The 18,353-nt window shown below is 35.8% G+C and overlaps 1 protein-coding gene across 2 annotated transcripts in view; it reads left to right on the top strand.

Annotated features, from left to right (window-relative positions):
* The window catches only part of ADK (adenosine kinase), a 561,731-nt gene that overhangs the window by 428,552 nt on the left and 114,826 nt on the right, over window positions 1-18,353 (top strand). For both annotated transcript variants that reach the window (XM_012460167.2, XM_012460168.2), the window contains exon 8: window positions 10,350-10,385. In XM_012460167.2, the coding sequence (XP_012315590.1) occupies window positions 10,350-10,385 (36 nt within the window). The remainder of the gene's footprint in view (window positions 1-10,349; window positions 10,386-18,353) is intronic.

Genomic DNA, 18,353 nt, shown 5'->3' on the forward strand with positions numbered 1-18,353 from the left:
AGAGGTTGCAGTGAGCTGAGATAATGCCATTGTACTACAGCCTGGGCAACAATGTGAGACCCTGTCTTTAAAAAAAAAAAAAAAAGAAAAAAAAGATGCAAAGAACAGGGTAAGAGACATTTAATATATCTGATCAATCAGTCTTGTCTTTGGCCTGATACATTTTTCTATACCAATAAATGGAGAATCACAGACTTATTGAATATGCCAGGATCCTTTAGCATCTATACTTTAAAATGGATTCACACTGAACTTCTGCTGGATGTAATGGAGTAAGAGCAGCCAGATTTATCCTCCTTCCTCAGACAATGCAAAAACCAGACAAGGTGTGTAACACAAGAGTTTTTAGACATTAGACAATACTGGGTAGTGATCCCTGAGAGAAAATAAATGAGACATCCCTACAATTTCCATAGCATTCTGCCTAGATATCTTCCAATCTGCAGTGGAGGAAGGAGATTCAAAACAGAACCCAGTGGCCCAACTGAATTGAGACAAAGCCAAGGTGGCTAGAATTTTCAAGAGACAGTGCCAGAGAAGACAAATCTTCACAGAGATAGGGCACACACACTGGATAAGTGCAGAGGGCTGTCCCTTGATTTTTAAGCCAACTACTGACCCACATAAGTATGCAAGGAAACTACTCAGAGACAGGGATAAAACCACTGGAAAGGAATAAGCAGAACATTTTCTGAACTCAGATAAGACTAATAATAGTTTATGGCACCAATAATAAGAGTGAAAAAGCCTCTAATAAATCTTTCTCTTTTTTTGAGATGAAGTCTCATTCTGGTGCTCAGGCTGGAGTGCAGTAGCAGGACCTCGGCTCACTGCAAGCTCTGCCCCCTGGGTTTAAGCGATTCTCCTGCCTCAGCCTCCCGAGTAGCTGGGATTACAGGCTCCTGCCACTGCACCCTGCTAATTTTTTTTTTTTTTTTTCGGTATGTTTAGTAGAGACAGGGTTTCACCATCTTGGCCAGGCTGGTCTTGAACTCCTGACCTCCTGATCCACCCACCTTGGCCTCCCAAAGTGCTTGGATTATAGGCATGAGCCAACGTGTCCAGCCTGGACATCTTTTTTAGTACTCAAAAGAATATTAACATCAGTTGGGGACCAGATTAGATCTAGATTAAGAGCTGCTCTCATCTCACCTAGCAAAGCTTATAAATAAGGTTGTAAAGAATCAAAATTTTTTTGGAGTAACCAACTGAATTTCAGGATAAACCTCAAAAATATATAATGAGAAACAAAATATTTAATATGGTTTGGCTGTGTCCCATCCAAATCTCACCTCGAATTACCACATGTGTGGAGGGGACCCAGTGGGACGTAATTGAATCATGGGGGCAGGTCTTTCCTATGCTGTTCTCATGATAGTGAATGAGTCTCACAAGAGCTAATGGTTTTAAAAAGAGGAGTTCCCAGCCAGGCACAGTGGCTCACACCTGTAATCCCAGCACTTTAGGAGTCCGAGGCAGGTGGATCACTTGAGGTCAGGAGTTCGAGACCAGCCTGACCAACATGGTGAAACCCCATCTCTATAAGGTTTTATAAGAATATAAAACCTTAGCCTGGCGTGGTGGTACTCACCTGTAATCCCAGCTACTTGGGAGGCTGAGGCAGGAGAATCACTTGAACCTGAGAGGCAGCGGTTGCAGTGAGCTGACATCGCACCATCACACTTCAGCCTGGGCAACAAGTGCAAAACTCCATCTCAAAAAAAAAACAAAAAGGAGTTTCCCTGCACAAACTCTCTCTCTTTGCCTGCTGCCATCCATGTAAGACGTGACTTGCTCCTCTTTGCCTTCTGCCATGATTGTGAGATTTCCCCAGCCATGTAGAACTGTAAGTCCAAATAAACCTCTTTCTTTTTTAAATTGCCCAGTTTTGGTATGTCTTTATCACATGAAAATGGACTAATACAATAATCAACACTCAAAACATAACATTTATAATGTCAGTCATCCATTCAAAAATTACCTTTCATTCACTGACAAAGGCATTGTTATAAAATAAATAAGTAAGCCAAGCACAATTACATATGCCTGTAGTCCCCAGTTACTTGAGAGGCAGAAACAGGAGGATAGTTTCAACCCAGGAGTTTGAGGCCAGCCTATGCAACATAGCAAAACCCTGTCTCAATCAAATAATACATAAACACACATATGTATATGTATGTATATATAACCATTCATGCAAACAAGCATGAAAATACAAACCATCATAAGGAGAAATATTAATAGAAATGGATTCAGAAATGACACAGATGTTAGGATTTGTTGACAAAGATGTTAAAACAGCATTTCTAAATATATTCAAGAAGGTAAATAAAAACATAATCCTATTAAAGAATGATGTGGGAAATGTAAAAAAGACCTAACTTCTAGAAATAAAAAATACCATGTCTGAGGTGAAAAGTGCACTGGGTAAAATGTGGCACTCAGAAGAAAAGATTAATGGTCATAGCAATAGAAGCTACTCAAAATGAAACACCTAGAGGGGAAAAAAGATTGGAAAAAAAGCAGTGTAGCTGTCAGCTGTGGGGCAACTTTTAGGTGATCAAATATAAAGAGTCTGGGGATAGGGCAGGGGGACAGAAAAGATATTTGAAGACATAAGGGCTGAAATTTTTCCAAATTTGATATCTGTAAACCCACAAATCCAAGAAGCTCAACAAACCAAAAGCAGAAGAAACACCAAAAAGCTACACCAAGGCACATAATAAAATTGCATAAGATCAATAATAATTTAAAAAAAAAAAAAAACCTTAAAGAGCTAGGTTTCTAAAAAACAACAACAAAAATACATTACATACAGAGAAACAAAGGTAAGAATAGCAGCAATCTCCTCAACAGAAACAATGCAAGCTAGACCTTGGAGCACAGAAAGAAAGAGATTATTAACCCAGAATTCTAGACCCAGTGAAAGTACCTTTCAAAAGCAAAAGCAGAACACTTTTTAGGCATATAAAACCTGAAAGAGTTCATTATCAGCTGACCATTCAGAAAACCTCAAATCTAAGTGCTACCTATAACAATTACCTGCTATATGGTTTTGGATGTACTTGAATCTCTCTGAACCTACAAATTTTTATCTGTAAAATAAAAGTAATGCTAATTTTTAGGGTTTTTGTGAGAATCAAATGATATAAAGGAAAAAGAATTCAGGTTTGTTGAATGTCTCCTTTATGCCAAGCACATATTATATCATTAAAAATGGAGAAAAAACAGCCTGGGCAACATGCCAAAGCCCTGTCTCTACAAAAAATACAAAAATTAGCTGGGCACGGTGATGCGCACCTTTAGTGCCAACTATTTGAGACCTTGAGGTGGGAGGATCACCTGAGCCTGGGAGGTTGAGGCTGGAGTAAGCCATGATCCTGCCACTGTATTCCAGCTGGGCAACAGAATCAAAAATAAAAAAGGAAATAAAATTCCCAATAATGGGGCTACTATCCTAACAGTTTTTCTTATGCTATCCTCTTTCTTCTTGTTCTTTAATACTAAAAACTTGGGTTGTCCTGAAAGAAATTAGTCTAAGTAGCTTATTTGTTAATTTTGATGAAGCACTTTTTCCTGACTTGTTTTTTAGTTACCGGATTAAATATGCTTAAAAGTGGGAATGAACAACTCTCCTTGCTAGAATAGACAAGTCAGTTAATAAATCACTTTGTGAAACAGTCAAGTTTCTTGTAAACTAAACTTTATTTTTTTGCCTGTGTTTTGGCTGCATAATATTTTGTCATGTTTATTGAGGTATAATTTATATACTGTCTATCTAATTTTTATTATAAACCTATTGGATAGAGGCATGAGTATCTTTATAGCAATACATTGCCCCATAGAGTTTTTGGCACTTAATAAAATGTTAAATAATATTTGTATTCAGCATTCTGCAGACAGGAAGCATATGGTAATACATGTCAGAGCATAGGTTGAAAATCTTCAAAAAGTTATATGATATATTATTTGAAAAAGCTAGTACAGATACTTTTGTGAATGAAATTTCTTTTAAAAGTAGTTCCCAGGCTCACATTGGATGCAACAGTTTTCTCCAGCCTTCAGTTACTTTATTTATAAATTAAAACTTTTCCTGATCAAAAATAATGCATAATTTAAAATAGTGTAATACTAATATAGTATCATAAGAAAGTATGTAAATGATTTTATAGATAACATAAAGTAAAGGTAACTCATAGTTTGAAGGACAGCATGAGAAAATATTTAGAGGCTTTAGCAATATAAGTCTTTATGTTATGATATATGGTATGAAAAGAAATACACATTGGATAGTTCTTTGTTGTTAAATTTCAGCATGACTTAGAGTTATGTCACTGCTACAGCTGTTGCAGACATTCTAGTGGTAGGAGATTTTGACTTAATATTGTTTTTCTCACCTGAGGGTCCAGCACTACTTAAAACTCTTACTTTAGTGTCAGAAATGCAATCATTGCTTCAGAATAACAAAAGACATCGTGAATTGGAACTTAAAATAAATTTCATGCAAAGGATAATAACTCCTGGTTAATCTGTGTTGAAATGGTTGACCATAATCAGGTATACATAGCCATTTAGATAGCATATATCTAAATTTTCTTTCCAGAACTTGCTTACCCTCTGATCTGCTGAACACACTCGAAGTTTTGGTTTTTGTTTTTTTGAAGAGATGGGTCTTGCTTTATTACCCAGGCATGTCTCAAATTCCTGGACACAAGCAATCATCCCACCTCAGCCTCCCAAAATGTTGGGATTACAGGCATGAGCCACTGCACCTGGCCACTTTGAAGTTTTTATTAATGTAAGTTGAATGTGAAATTAGCTGAATTTTTCTTCTTAACCTCATATATAAAATGTGGGATAGGGAATTCAAGCACTGCTTACTTAGCTTGGTGCCTCTGACTCTCATAAGACTTAATAAAGGTGTCAACCTGGTTTGTAGTCATCTTGCTGCTCAGCTAGGGGAGGATCTTCCAAGCCCACTTCTGTCTGGTCATGCACCTCTCCATAGTTCTCACAGTACTGCAACTTATTTCTCCTAGAGTGAGGGCTCAAGGAAACAAGGCATGTGATCAAGAAAATGAACAAAACATACCATCACTTTTGTCATATTTGTTACAAGCAAGTCACTAGGTCTAGTGCACATTCAAGGGGAAGAGAATGTACAAGGATTTGAATACTATGTTCAAGGATCATTGAAAACCATTTTGAAAACTGCCTCCTACACATATAATCCACAGATAGGACAGATCATTAAATGTACTCTAGGTGTTCTGACACTCATTTGTTTATCCTGAGATCTTAACAAGAACTTGAATTCAATAGCTAAAATGATTTCACAGTTTCACCTAAAGTATTTCATTTATTCCTAGCAACAATGCAATGAAATAGATATTGTTAACCTCAATTTTATTGATGAAGAAATTGATATACTGAGTGACTGGTTCAAGATTACATAGCAAATAATCTGTAAAACTGGGACCTTAGTGTACCCCTTTTGATTCTAGACCCTGTACTGTTTCCATTGACTATAACTGCCTCCTGACCAGTAAGTAGTATGTTGTGCTTAAAGTCATTCAAAGAGAATATTTTACATCTATATCAATTTTTATTATACAGAAATTTTTTTATACATATATATAGAGAAAGAGAGGCAGACACCACCACCCCCAGTCTTAAACTCTCACCTATACCATTCCATTTAGGAATTATAGTGTTATTGAGGCAAAATCTAATACCATTATAAGGCCTGCAACAGCTGTAGCAATGATACACCTGTAGACAGATGCTGGCAGCCTAAAACTACACTTGGGAGGTAAATGTTTGTTGCATGGAGAAATGAACAAGCAAAGTAAAGAAACAGACCTGGTCTGGTGGCTCCATTCCCCCTTGGCTTGTCAATATACAGAAAGTATTGTGTTTCTATATAACTAGTAACAAATAATTGGAATTGCAGTGAGTATGGGCAAGTTATGGTTTTAGTTTAATATTGATTATAGATAATTCTACTTTATAAATAAAAACTTGTGTTATCAGACAAAATACAGAGAAAGTTTTCTCCTCCATAGTTGTCTTTCATATATACAGATATGCACTTGAGTTTCTTTCCTTTCCTGTATAATCTGAGGATTGTACTTTTTAATAGTGGCTTGCTAACCCCTTTAGCTCTTAATGTAAATATTCCATAGTTTTCATTAACCTGATTAACATAGTTTTTCCCTAACTTCCATTCAGAAACTATATTTGATTGTTGTTTTACCAGCACCCTTTTAGCCTGGTTGCTAAAGCAGCAAGCCTACTGCAAAACCTAAGTGGTGTGGTATAGATGAGAGCCTAAGACTTTAATTATATGTCATTTTATTCACAACACTCAATTCAGGAAGGAAAAAATGGCTCTGTTGTTGTAAAAGACATATTATGTGAGTATCATTCATTGTAAACCAAAAATGATACTGTATTATATAGCATAGACAACAATGAGAACAGATTCTGAAAATGTGACCTGACTGAGAAACTGAATAATAGTGAAAGTTATCAAAATGGAAAAAAAGTGTTAATGTGAAATCCAGCCTTCTCAGAAATACTGTTTCCTGGCCTGTTTAGTTTTGCTTTTGTTGCTTGTCATGCATGAATGAAAGTGCTATACTCTCAGGGGAGCAGGAAAGCCTCTGTGTCGGTTGTTTATTTCCTTAATCCCTCCTCCTTTGTGATTTTTGATGTCAGATCTAAAATGGAAAGCCTGTAAATATAATGATTATCACATGGATAATCACCTGCATTAGGAACCGCCCTGCTTTTCTATTCTAACCCGAGCTGTTCTCCACATGTCACATCCACTCTGTGGTTGGATTTTAACCTGACTGCTTCATTAGATTTGTGAAACTCAGTACGAGGCGCCCTGGGGCAGCACAGATGGGGACTTGCTTGTTTTCTTTTCTCACTTTTACTGCAAAGGCACACTAAAAAATCCTTTTCAATTTAGTGCGATCAGTTCACTTGGAATTACCTCTGATATTTGGAACCTGTCTTACTCTTCCCACCATCTATGACCATTCTTTCTTCCTTACTTTCTGACCTAATGCCTTTTCTTTCTGCCTCTGCATGGAATGAATCTGACAACTAAAATTCTGCTTAAAATTCTTACTGGGTCAAACTGTTCCCCTGTGTTGTTTTGTTTGTTTTGCTGACAGGGAAAAATAAATGTTGTTCCATCATTGTATCTACAAACACCTTCAGATCAGAGGTTAGCTGTGGGAAAGTCTGCAGTGATATGAGCCAGCTGCCTTCTCTAATGGAGTGACTTGGGGCACCAGTCCAAGATCAAAGGAAGGTGGGAGGAAGTCAGAAGATAAGATCATTTTAAGCCACAGAACAACAAGCTTAGCTTTTCTAGTGATAGGGCACAGCTCAGCAAACCTGTGTGCAGGGGCACTAAGACAGAAAATTGAGTTGACTTTTCTTAAGTACATCTTTCCTCAGTCAGAAATATGTTGATACTTGAAATAGTTTACAGTCATGGAAGTGTCCTAGGGCCTGGTTTTCTTAAAAGATAATGATTTGACATTTACATATGTGTCTTCTTGCAGTTAGTCAGCTTTATACCCTAACAGAACACAGTTTATTTTTAAATATATAAAATATATTTTAAAATAGAATATATAAAATAATTTTTTGGGCCAGGCGCAGCGACTCACATCTGTAATCCCAGCACTTTGGGAGGCTGAGGCAGGTGGATCACTTGAGGTCAAGAGTTTGAGACCAGCCTGACCAACATGGTGAAACCCTATCTTTACTAAAAATACAAAATTAGCTGGGCATGGTGGCACGTGCCTGTAGTCCCAGCTACTCGGGAAGCTGAGACAGGAGAATCATTTGAATCTAGGAGGCAGAGGTTGCAGTGAGCCAAGATCACATCACTACACTCCAGCCAGGACAACAAGAGCGAAACTCCGTCTCAAAAAAATGCATATACATATGTACGTATATATGTGTGTGTGTACATTTTTACAGTTAATTTCTTATATATATATATATGAGCAAAACTGGACATTAAACAATTTTACTCTATGTGAATTTTGAGTGTTTGTGGCTTAGTGCAATTTTAGTCCTACAGATTCTTCATTTGAACTTTGTCTTACAGTCCCCTGGGGTTCTATCATGTCTCTGATGAAGTTCCATATAGATAAGTGGTTCTAATATAGCTTTTTGTTGTCTTTTTCATATAAGAATTTGCTTGGTTCCTAATGACAGCATGGGAAGCACCACACCAGTAAGCTTTTGAACCTTATCCTATTCCTTGATATCACAGCCAGCAAATGTTATTGACTATGTGATGTACAAAGTTCTAACCTTGCTTGCACAAATTGACCAATTGTCAAGATTCATATTTATGTGCTTATTTTTGTCTACATCAACTACGGCTAACTTGATCAGGCTTATGTTTCTCTAGTAAATAGCATAAGGAGTTGTACTTTCAACTTAATCACTTTCTGTTGACTTCAGTGTTTAGCTGTAATCATACATTTTGACCTTTCTAAATCCTCAAAATAGTTCTCTAACCTGTATCTTATCAGTATATTGGACCATAGGTGCATACATGTATTATTTTCCCAGTGTTTTCCCAAATTTCTGCTGAAGACACTTGAGTATACTTTCTGCCTTACATGGCTTGATGCTGCAGTCGTTTTAGTTGAGTTGGATATGCTCACTACTCAGGCTCAAATCCCATCCTTCTATTAATATCTCTTGGCAAAGATAATTTTGGAAGAATGTAAGTTAAGATGTAGAGGCTCTTGACAGTTGTCTGCGGTTTTTTTTTTTTTTTTTTTTTTCATTTTCAAGAGGGAAGTAGAGCTGAAAAGTAATATTGCCTCCCTTTTCTATCAGTTTCAAAATTGAAGTATATGCACAAAGAGTAAAGAAAGGGAAAGGATTTCATTACACATATGTATTTTTGTCATTTGGTAACCTGTTATAAGAGACTTAGGGTATATAATAATCATCAGATTGTGTCCTTAAGATATTTAAAATCTGGAAGAACTTTGTGTATTAAAATTTTTCAACCATATATATATTTTTAATGCTCAACTGTTGTTACCGTGTCATCTTATATTAAAGAGGATTTTTGGACTGTTTATCAAACAAAAAAGGAGACATTGAACCCCTACATAGCCCATACATCTAGATTTCACAGTTGTTAACATTTTGCCACTTTTGCTTAACTTTGATTTTTTTCTGAAGTATTCCAAAATAAATTACGTATATCATGACATTTAATCCCTAAATACCTCAGGATTCATCTTAAGAATTAAGGACTTTTAAAATCAAACTGATAATTCCTAATATTATCTAATTTTCATTTCAGATTCAGATTTCTCTCCTTGTCCCAAAAATGTCTTTTATAGCTGGTTTGTATAAACCAGTTAAGGTTTATACATTGTTCTTGGTCACTTTCCCTTTCCTACTTTATCATGACATTGACTTGTTAAAGACATTAAGCTGGTTGTCCTATAGAATGTCCTGCCTTATGAATTTTTTCAGTTGCTTTCTCTGTGTATCCTTTAACTTGTTCCCCTATCCTCTGTATTTCTTATAGACTGCAAATTACTGCACTAAGGTTTTGATTAATTCGTGTTAAAATATTTAGGTCAGAATACTTTATAGATGATGCTGTGTACTTCACACTGCATCGTAACGGCAGACATAGAATATTTGGTGATCCCACTATTAGTGATGATAAGTGATAGCATCGATCACTGGGTTAAAGTGATGACAGCTTGATCCTTCCATTATAAAGTTATGCTTTGCTCCCCATGACCAGCATATAACCTGAGATACTTTGATTCCATGGAAATACTCAGTTCCCTATCATCCTTTTACCCAGTGAATTTAACATCTAAAGAGGATCTTTGTCTGTAATAAATTTCATTATAAGGATTGGAAAAGGGTGATATTTCTGAATCTGTACATTTATTAGCAGTCATTCTTCTCTACAGAAGAGCTTTTTGAGAGGTATTGTTTTAATTAAAAACACAACCACCACCATATTCCTTGGATTGTCTTTCTTTGCTGAGGTCAGAACACCTGAACTCACTGTGGCAGCTACAGTAAAAACATGTACTTTATCTTCTTTATTCCAACTTGTGAAGTGTGTTGACATTAGGCTGCCTTTTTAAAATTATTATTCCAAGGGAAAAAAGAAATCTTTATTGCTGTAAGAATAAAAATTGAACTATGTGGATATATTGAGATAATTGTGTAAAAAAGAAGACTGAATGAGTTTCAAAAAAAATGGATTATTTCTTCATTACCGAGCACTTTATAATTAACTGTTCTTTTTTTTTTTATTTCAGGAAGCTGCCACTTTTGCTAGAGAGCAAGGCTTTGAGGTGAGTTAACCCACAATTGCACACTAAACAGATCCTAAAGGTTTTTTCTAGCTGATAATGAAGTTCTTTTGGACAGTGATTGATGTGCTATTATACTCTCAGAGCCTCGCAGCAGTTGCCATGGAAACTTGGCAGTCGTCATGGTTTCTTTGTTCTGCCAGCACAGTGTTATGACGCACTCTGCTAGGTCTGCACCCAACATCGCCTACAGATGTTATTTATTGAATTTTGAAAAGCCTCTTGGGAAGCCAAGAGGTTGGGCACGGTTTCAAGCTGCCTCTGCAGATATGGGGCCTGTCAGTTTGTTCAGTTAAAAAGCTATCTCATTAGCTGCATTACATTTCATAAGGATTCACTCCAAAAGCAGTGGTGGAACAAGACTAAATAATGAAATATAATGTCGTTTAAATAATTTCAGCCCTATCACATGTAGATTATCATTATGCAAATTAATTTCTAAAAGGTTGTACTTAACAGTTGTTAGAAACTGATTAATTTAAATCCTGCTCTTATAAACTTGCTGTTTGAACCTATCTTTTCTTCTCTCTTCCTCTTTTTTTCTGGGGAGAGGGAGGTAGCATAAAATATACATACATTTTCTGAAATAAAGTATCAATAATTGGATTTAATTTCTAGGTCCTAATTCTGTTTTCCTGATACAAGTATTATCCTGTCAAGATTCAAAACTCCATGTGGTTGTTTTTGGCAAAATTGAGACAACCATGTTTTTTACCTCTATAATACCCCTCTTCCAACTGATTGTTAGAAAACACTGACTAATAGGAACCCAGGTTAGCTGACAAAGAATTAACTAGGTTGGAGTGTTTTATGACTATGATATTTATTGAGCAGAACTATGTAGAATGCTGTGTTCTGTACAGCAACTTAAAATGTTACAGGGTAGTCATTTTAAGATTAAACTAAATTTTTGAATTTAATCTAACCACAGCCAAAATGTAGGAACTCCTTTTTTATTTGCATATTTAGTATTGTCTGTCTAGGGAAGAGGTGAGTGGTGATTGTATAGTAATCGGTAAGAATTAGTAAGCTCACTTTGAACTCTAGAGAAAGAGATTATGTGAGTTTGTGAAACTCTTATTTAAATGCAGTAAAGGCAGATTTCCAAGCAACAAAGTAATACATGTGCATGTTACTCATGTCATCAGACTTGACAAACCAGACATAGAACTGCTTCTTCAGAGAGGAAGACAATGAACATGTGATACAGGTATTCTATTCTGAAGATTCTATTAAAAAAAATACTCTAGAGTAGGAACGTTGCTTCTTAATTATTAAGAACTGTGATAGTTTCTTACATGTTTGCTTTTTTGTGTTTTACCATATTATAGCAAATCTAGGGTTAAGTCACGTATAGAGAAAGGATTTCCAAGTGTTGGGTTTTTTTTCTACTTTAAGTTTCACGTTGTAATTTCCCAAATTGGCAATTATATATAGAACAAAATGTAATCAGGTGAATATTCAATTAAAAAGTCAGATGTTTGATCACAAGAATATAATTAAAAGTTTTCAGAGTTTTTTTAAAGTTTTACTTAAGTTTTAGTGTTAAAAAATTATATTCTCTCGATACATCAAAATTCTCCATAAATAAAAACTTGCGGAACAGACATTTGTATCCTGTCAGTTTACTGTGTTACCATAAACAATGTATTTTTGGTTCCATAAAATAACCAATTTTGCAGATACTTAGAAATATAACTTGTTGTATAACAAATGATCATGATCCTGTAGTACCTACACAGCAGTTTTTAAAAAATAGTTTATTAAGCCTGATTAATACTTTTATTTCTTTCTTGAGCTATATGCTTTGCATATGCCTTATTTACATTCATTCATAGCAACAAACTACTTTTTCTGTTCTCTACTAACTAGCACTATATTAACCTTTCCATTAGTTCTTACTGATTCTAGAATTGTTTTTGCCATAAATCTGCTATAATTGATTACAGCATATAAGCAAAATGATAATGATTATAATTGCATACCTTATTACCTCTTGACATAACAAAACTGCTCTGTCAGTGATATTGACAGTGATATGTTAGATTAGATAAAGCACATAGGGTCTTGATGTGTCCCTTTGTAGATTCCCAAAACCATCACAAGCATTGCAAAATATATTTGAAACATGAGGAGGGTAGATATTGTTAATCAAACATAATCCATGTATGGAACACTATCTAGGGAAATTCAATAATTTTATAATGTCATTAAAGTTTCCTAGTTCATTAGACAGAAATAGGAAAGCATAGGTTTGAAACTTGGTGTTATTAAGGAATAAAACAAAAATAAATCACTTTATCTTAGTAGTTTTCTGTATGAAAATGCATTAATGCTCTTGGCTAGTGTGACAAACTAGACAAAAATCTGCATTTTATCCCTCCTAACTTTAATTTTGACTCTAAATTTGGAACACGAATGAGAATAAAAAAGTGAAAAGATTAAAAGAAAGGTATTTTTTCCTTCCATCAGTGCTGCTGTCCTACCCTCATTTTCTACTATAAATCCCAATCAGTTCCAAAAGCCACTGAGTATTGCCACTAGTGATCTGGCTGCTGACAGACCAATCCAAGCACCTCTAAAAATAACCAGTGTTTATTCATCAGGAAATATTCTCAGTGGTATTGGTTTTTTTTTTTTTTTTTTTTAATTTTTATTCTGGTTAGCTTCTCCACAAATTTTAGATAATCTTTTTTTAAAAAAATCTTTAAACTGAATTGGGCAATTTTCAGTGAGAAGCAGCAGCTTAGGAGGGCACTGGAGAATGAGATAAAAACTGGAGCTGGGCAGAACACAAAGCAGAAGAGAGAGGATTTTTTTTTACATAGGTGATGGAAAATTGCATAGTGCCTGATTTAAATGACAGACCTGCTAAGAATTTAAAATGACAGTTCTTGGGGTAAAAAGTTTTATAAGCCTTTTATTATCCTAGAAAATCAGTTCAGACTGGAGTATGTTTTTAAATCTACCTTTTCTTGAGCTCAACTGATTAAATGTTTGTATTTTTAGAACATAAATAAAAATAAGGGTTCAAAAGCATGTTTCATTATAAAGCCTTTCTTAAACTATTGAAAATTGATTTAAATTTAATAAAGTGAAGAAAATACCTCAAAAACCTAAATATATATATATATTCTCTATATTTTCATTGTCTCTGCAACTGAGTAAATGCCAAATGATGAAGAGAATTCATACCTTCTCTATTGGATCATTTATTTTGTTTTACTCCAAGTAACAAATTTTAATTTTTTTTATTTTAGATATCTAAGAATAATATTTCTGTTCATAAGGGAAACAAAGCAATCCTTTTCCCTTTTTTCACTTCCTCCATAGCCCTGACTACCCAGAAGATCCCAGACTTGTAGTCTTTCTCTGACCAATGAGGATTCTTTCATCTTATACCACTGAAAGAGAAAAGTATGGAATTGTGCTATCCAACACAGCATCTACTAGCCACATGTGGCTATTTAAATTAGGATTAATTAAAATTAAATAAAATTTAAAATTCAGTCCTTCAGTCATACTAGACACATACTGAGTATTCTATAGACTAGGTAATGACTACTTTATTGGATAATGCAGGATAGAACATATACATCATCACAGAAAGTTCCATTGATCAGCATGGATAGAAAGTCTACAGAGAATGTATTCAGGCTGTATTGATTACCAAAGAATTACTTTAGGTGATTCTTAAGTTCCTGTGTTCTTCACAAATATAAATAATGCAATGGATGATCACCCAGAGTTTCAGAGTTTCTGAAAATAAGACCCTAAATCAGGTCCTGCTGGCTAAGAGAGTGCAGTGTTGTTTTATAGGTGCCTGAACCCCAGAAGAAGACAATTTTAGAACAGTTCAGTTAAGGGAAAGCGATAAGCTAATCTTCTAATTCTCTTCATTTAATCATTTATTTATTCAACAAATATTTACTGAGTTCTTACTATGTACATACCACTCTGATAGACCCTGAAGACAAGGTGGAAGTGACCAGAGAATGTGCTGTGAAAGAGAATGTGGGAAGGGTTCCTATTTTAGGTATGATGGCTATGGAATGACCCTAAAAATATGAATATCTAGCAATGACAAAAAAAAAGCAAGACAAACAGCAAACCAAATTTCAAACAGACAGAACATGACTATAAAGGGCTCCGAATGAGAGAGAACTAATGTACTATCTACTCCAGGAACTGACAGAAGGCCATTATGACTGGAATGGAGTGAGTGGGGAGGGACTATGAGATCAAGCTGGCACTGACACATCGTATAAACAACATAACTATTAAAGGAGTTTCCATTTGGAAAACAAGACAAAATGGTATGGCTTGATGACTCAATGTGTAGAAACACTACAGTTGGTTTTCTACAGTAACTCCTATTACTAGGTAGACTATAACAGGAGTGTTTTACCTTTGTATAACCAGCTGGTTGAAAATAGAATGAAGAGAGTATGTTCTTTGATTTGGAAGATAATGTGATCACCAATGACAATAAAAGCATAATTTTACATTTATAAAATGCTTTACAATTTATGAAACCTTTCCCAATATATCATTAATACAGTAATACTTGCACAAACCTTGAAAGGTAGATAGGGCATGTATTGCCTTATCAGTTCAACAGATTTAAAAAAACAGGCTATATGGACCAGCGCAGTGGCTCACACCTATAATCCCAGCACTTTGGGAGGCCAAGGCGGGTGGATCACCTGTGGTCAGGAGTTAGAGACCAGCCTGGCCAACATGGTGAAACCCCATCTCTACTAAAAATACAAAAATTTAGCTAGGTGTGGTGGCGGATCCCAGCTACTCAGGAGGCTGAGGCAGGAGAATTGCTTGAACCCAGGAGGTGGAGGTTGCAGTGAGCCAAGATAGCACCATTGCACACCAGCCTGGGCAACAAGAGTGAAACTCCGTCTCAAATAGAAAAGAAAAAAAGAAAAGAAAATATAGGCTATATGGGCTGGGCATGGTGGCTCACGCCTGTAATTTCAGCACTTTGGGAGGCCGAGGCAGGTAGATCACGAGGTCAGGAGTTCAAGACCAGCCTGACCAAGGTGGTGAAACCTCATCTCTACTAAAAATACAAAAATTAGCTGGGCATGGTGGCGGGTGCCTGTAATTCCAGCTACTCGAGAGGCTGAGGCAGGGAATTGCTTGAACCCGGAACAGAGGTTGCAGCCAAGATCATGCCACTGCACTCCAGACTGGGTGACAGAGTGAGACTCCATCTCAAAAAAAAAAAAAAAATAGGCCATATGACTTGTTCAAGGTCATGTAGCTAATACATCATATAGCCAGAACAAGAGCTCAGCCCTCTATATCTAGTGCTCTTTACTGTAAACCACACAGCTTTCTCTCACACATTCTCACATATGGGAAGAGGAGATTAGATTTCAAAATGACTTTGAGAAATGAAAAATATCTTGAAATTCAAAAACTGAAATTCAGCCAGGCACAGTGGCTCATGCCTGTAATCCCAGCACTTTGGGAGGCCAAGGCAGGGGAATCACCTGAGGTCAAGAATTTAAGACCAGCCTGGCCAACATGGTAAGACCCTGTCTCTACTGAAAATACAAAAATTAGCTGTATGTGGTGGCGAGCACCTATAATCCCAGCTACTCAGGAGGCTGAGGCAGGAGAATCGCTTGAACCCGGGAGGCAGAGGTTGCAGTGAGCCAAGATCTCACCATTGCACTCCAGCCTGGGCAATAAGAGTGAAAATCTGTCTCCAAAACAAACAAACAAACAAAATAAAACTGAAATTCACTGGAGTAAAGATATCAGCCAACTTAATTAAGAAAAAATAGCAAACTTAAACACAAGATCAAGAGTGACTTGTGAATGTGGTAGAAAAATGATTTAGGATGAACATGCTATAGTTTTGTGATAAAAACAACAAAAAGCACATTGCTGGCATTTCTAGAAGGACTATAATAATGGTTACGAGTATTATCCTTGGAGTCAGACTTTGTGGGTGCTAGTCTATTCTCCACTACTTAAATTTATGACCTTAGGCAAATTACTTAACCTCTCTGACTCAGTTTCTTCATCTATAAAATGGCATATTATATTATTACCTACTGCCTAGAGTAGTTCAGATTTAATGAGTACTTTATTTTATTGATTGGTTGATTGATTATTTTGAGACAGCCTGACTCTGTTGCCCCAGCTGGAATCCAGTGGTATGATCTCAGCTCACTGCAACTTCTGCCTCCTGAGTTCAAGCAATCTATAGATTCAGTGCAATTCCTATCAAAATTCCAATGTCATTCTCTTTTTTCTTTTCTTTTCTTTTCTTTTTTTTTTTTTTTTTTTGAGACAGGACTGGCTCTTTCGCTTAGGCTGGAGTGCAGTGGTGTCATTTCAGCTCACTGCAACCTCTGTCTCCCAGGCTCAACCCATCCTTCCACTTCAGCTGGGACTATAGGCACATGCCACCACACCTGGCTAATTTTTGTATTTTTTTTGTAGAGATGAGATTTTACTATGTTGCTCAGGGTAGTCTCAAACTCCTAGGCTCAAGTGATTCACCTGCCTCCGCCTCCCAAAGTGTTGGGATTACAGGCATGAGCCACCACGCCCTACCTTAATGAATACTTTAGAGCTTTATACCTGGCTCTTAGTTTCTTCATCTATAAAATAGGGATAATAATAGTACCTACTGTCTAGAAAACTTAAGATTTAATGAGCACTTTAGAACTATATACATGGCTCATACATAGCTCAATTTTATGAACTTTCATACTTCTTACCCCTCCCCCTCATTTTCTACCTTATAGATACTATTATTGAATGTTCAATATTCAAAACTCTTGCGGCGCTTTCTAAAGATTTTGGGGAACTCTAAGGATGTGACTATTTTAGAGAGTATTAAAATGAGAGTAATTAGATGAAAGAAATTAATATTTAAGTTCTCAGTATGTGCTGAATATTGCATTAAGCTATTTCACTTACCTCATCTTTCAACTATTTACCTCACAACAACTATTTTTAACTTTTTATTTTAAAATAACTTTAGTCTTAGAAAAATTACAAAAAATAATACAGAATTTCCACATACATTTCACCCAGTTTCCCCTAATATTAACATCTTACATAACCAAAGTATAATGAATAACAGAAAATTAACATTGAACTACAATAACTGAACTATATGCAGGCTTTATTCTAGTTTCAACCATTGTTTCTCTAATTTCCTTTTTCTGTTTCAGAATCTAATCCCACATTGCATTTGTCGTGTCTCCTTAGTCTCTTCTAATCTGTGATAGTTCTTCACTCTTGTTGTTCATGACCTTTATACTTTTGAAAAGTACTGGTCAATCATTTTGTAGAATGTCCTTCCATTTGAGTTTTTCTGATGTTTTCTCATGATTACATTGAAATTATGCATTTTTGGCAGGAAAAGCAGAGGAATTATGTTCCTTTCATGGTGCATCATATCAGGGAGTTACACAGTGTCACAGTTTCTTATTGTTAGTGATGCTAAACCTTGATCACTAGGTTAAGGTGGTGTTTGCCAGTTTAACTTTACAGAGGTAAAGTTACTACTTTCCCATCGTATTTAATAAATATCGTGGAGGAGATACTACTTTGGGACTATGGAAATATTCTATTTTATCCACTAATTTTAGCATCACTAAACTGATCTATCTGGGTTAAGGTGATGTACTCTATACATACATCTCTACTATATATAACATTATGATTTTTCCTTTTGTAATGAATATCTTAGGGGGACATAACTTCGAGACTGTAAATATCCTGTTTCCTTCAACCTGTTGCCCACTAATCTTAGCAAACTTATCCCCCAACATCTTTTAATGTGAATATTTTCTTAGTTTTGTAGATGAGGAAATAGAGCTTAGAGAGGTTTATTAACCTGCCCCAAATCATACAAATAGTAAGTCCAAACCTGTCATAGTCTAAAAGTCCTTGTAATTTCATTATTTG

The sequence above is a fragment of the Aotus nancymaae genome, unplaced genomic scaffold (genome assembly GCF_030222135.1).
Source record: "Aotus nancymaae isolate 86718 unplaced genomic scaffold, 86718_ANA_hifiasm-v0.15.2.pri h1tg000010l, whole genome shotgun sequence".
NCBI lineage: Eukaryota > Metazoa > Chordata > Mammalia > Primates > Aotidae > Aotus > Aotus nancymaae.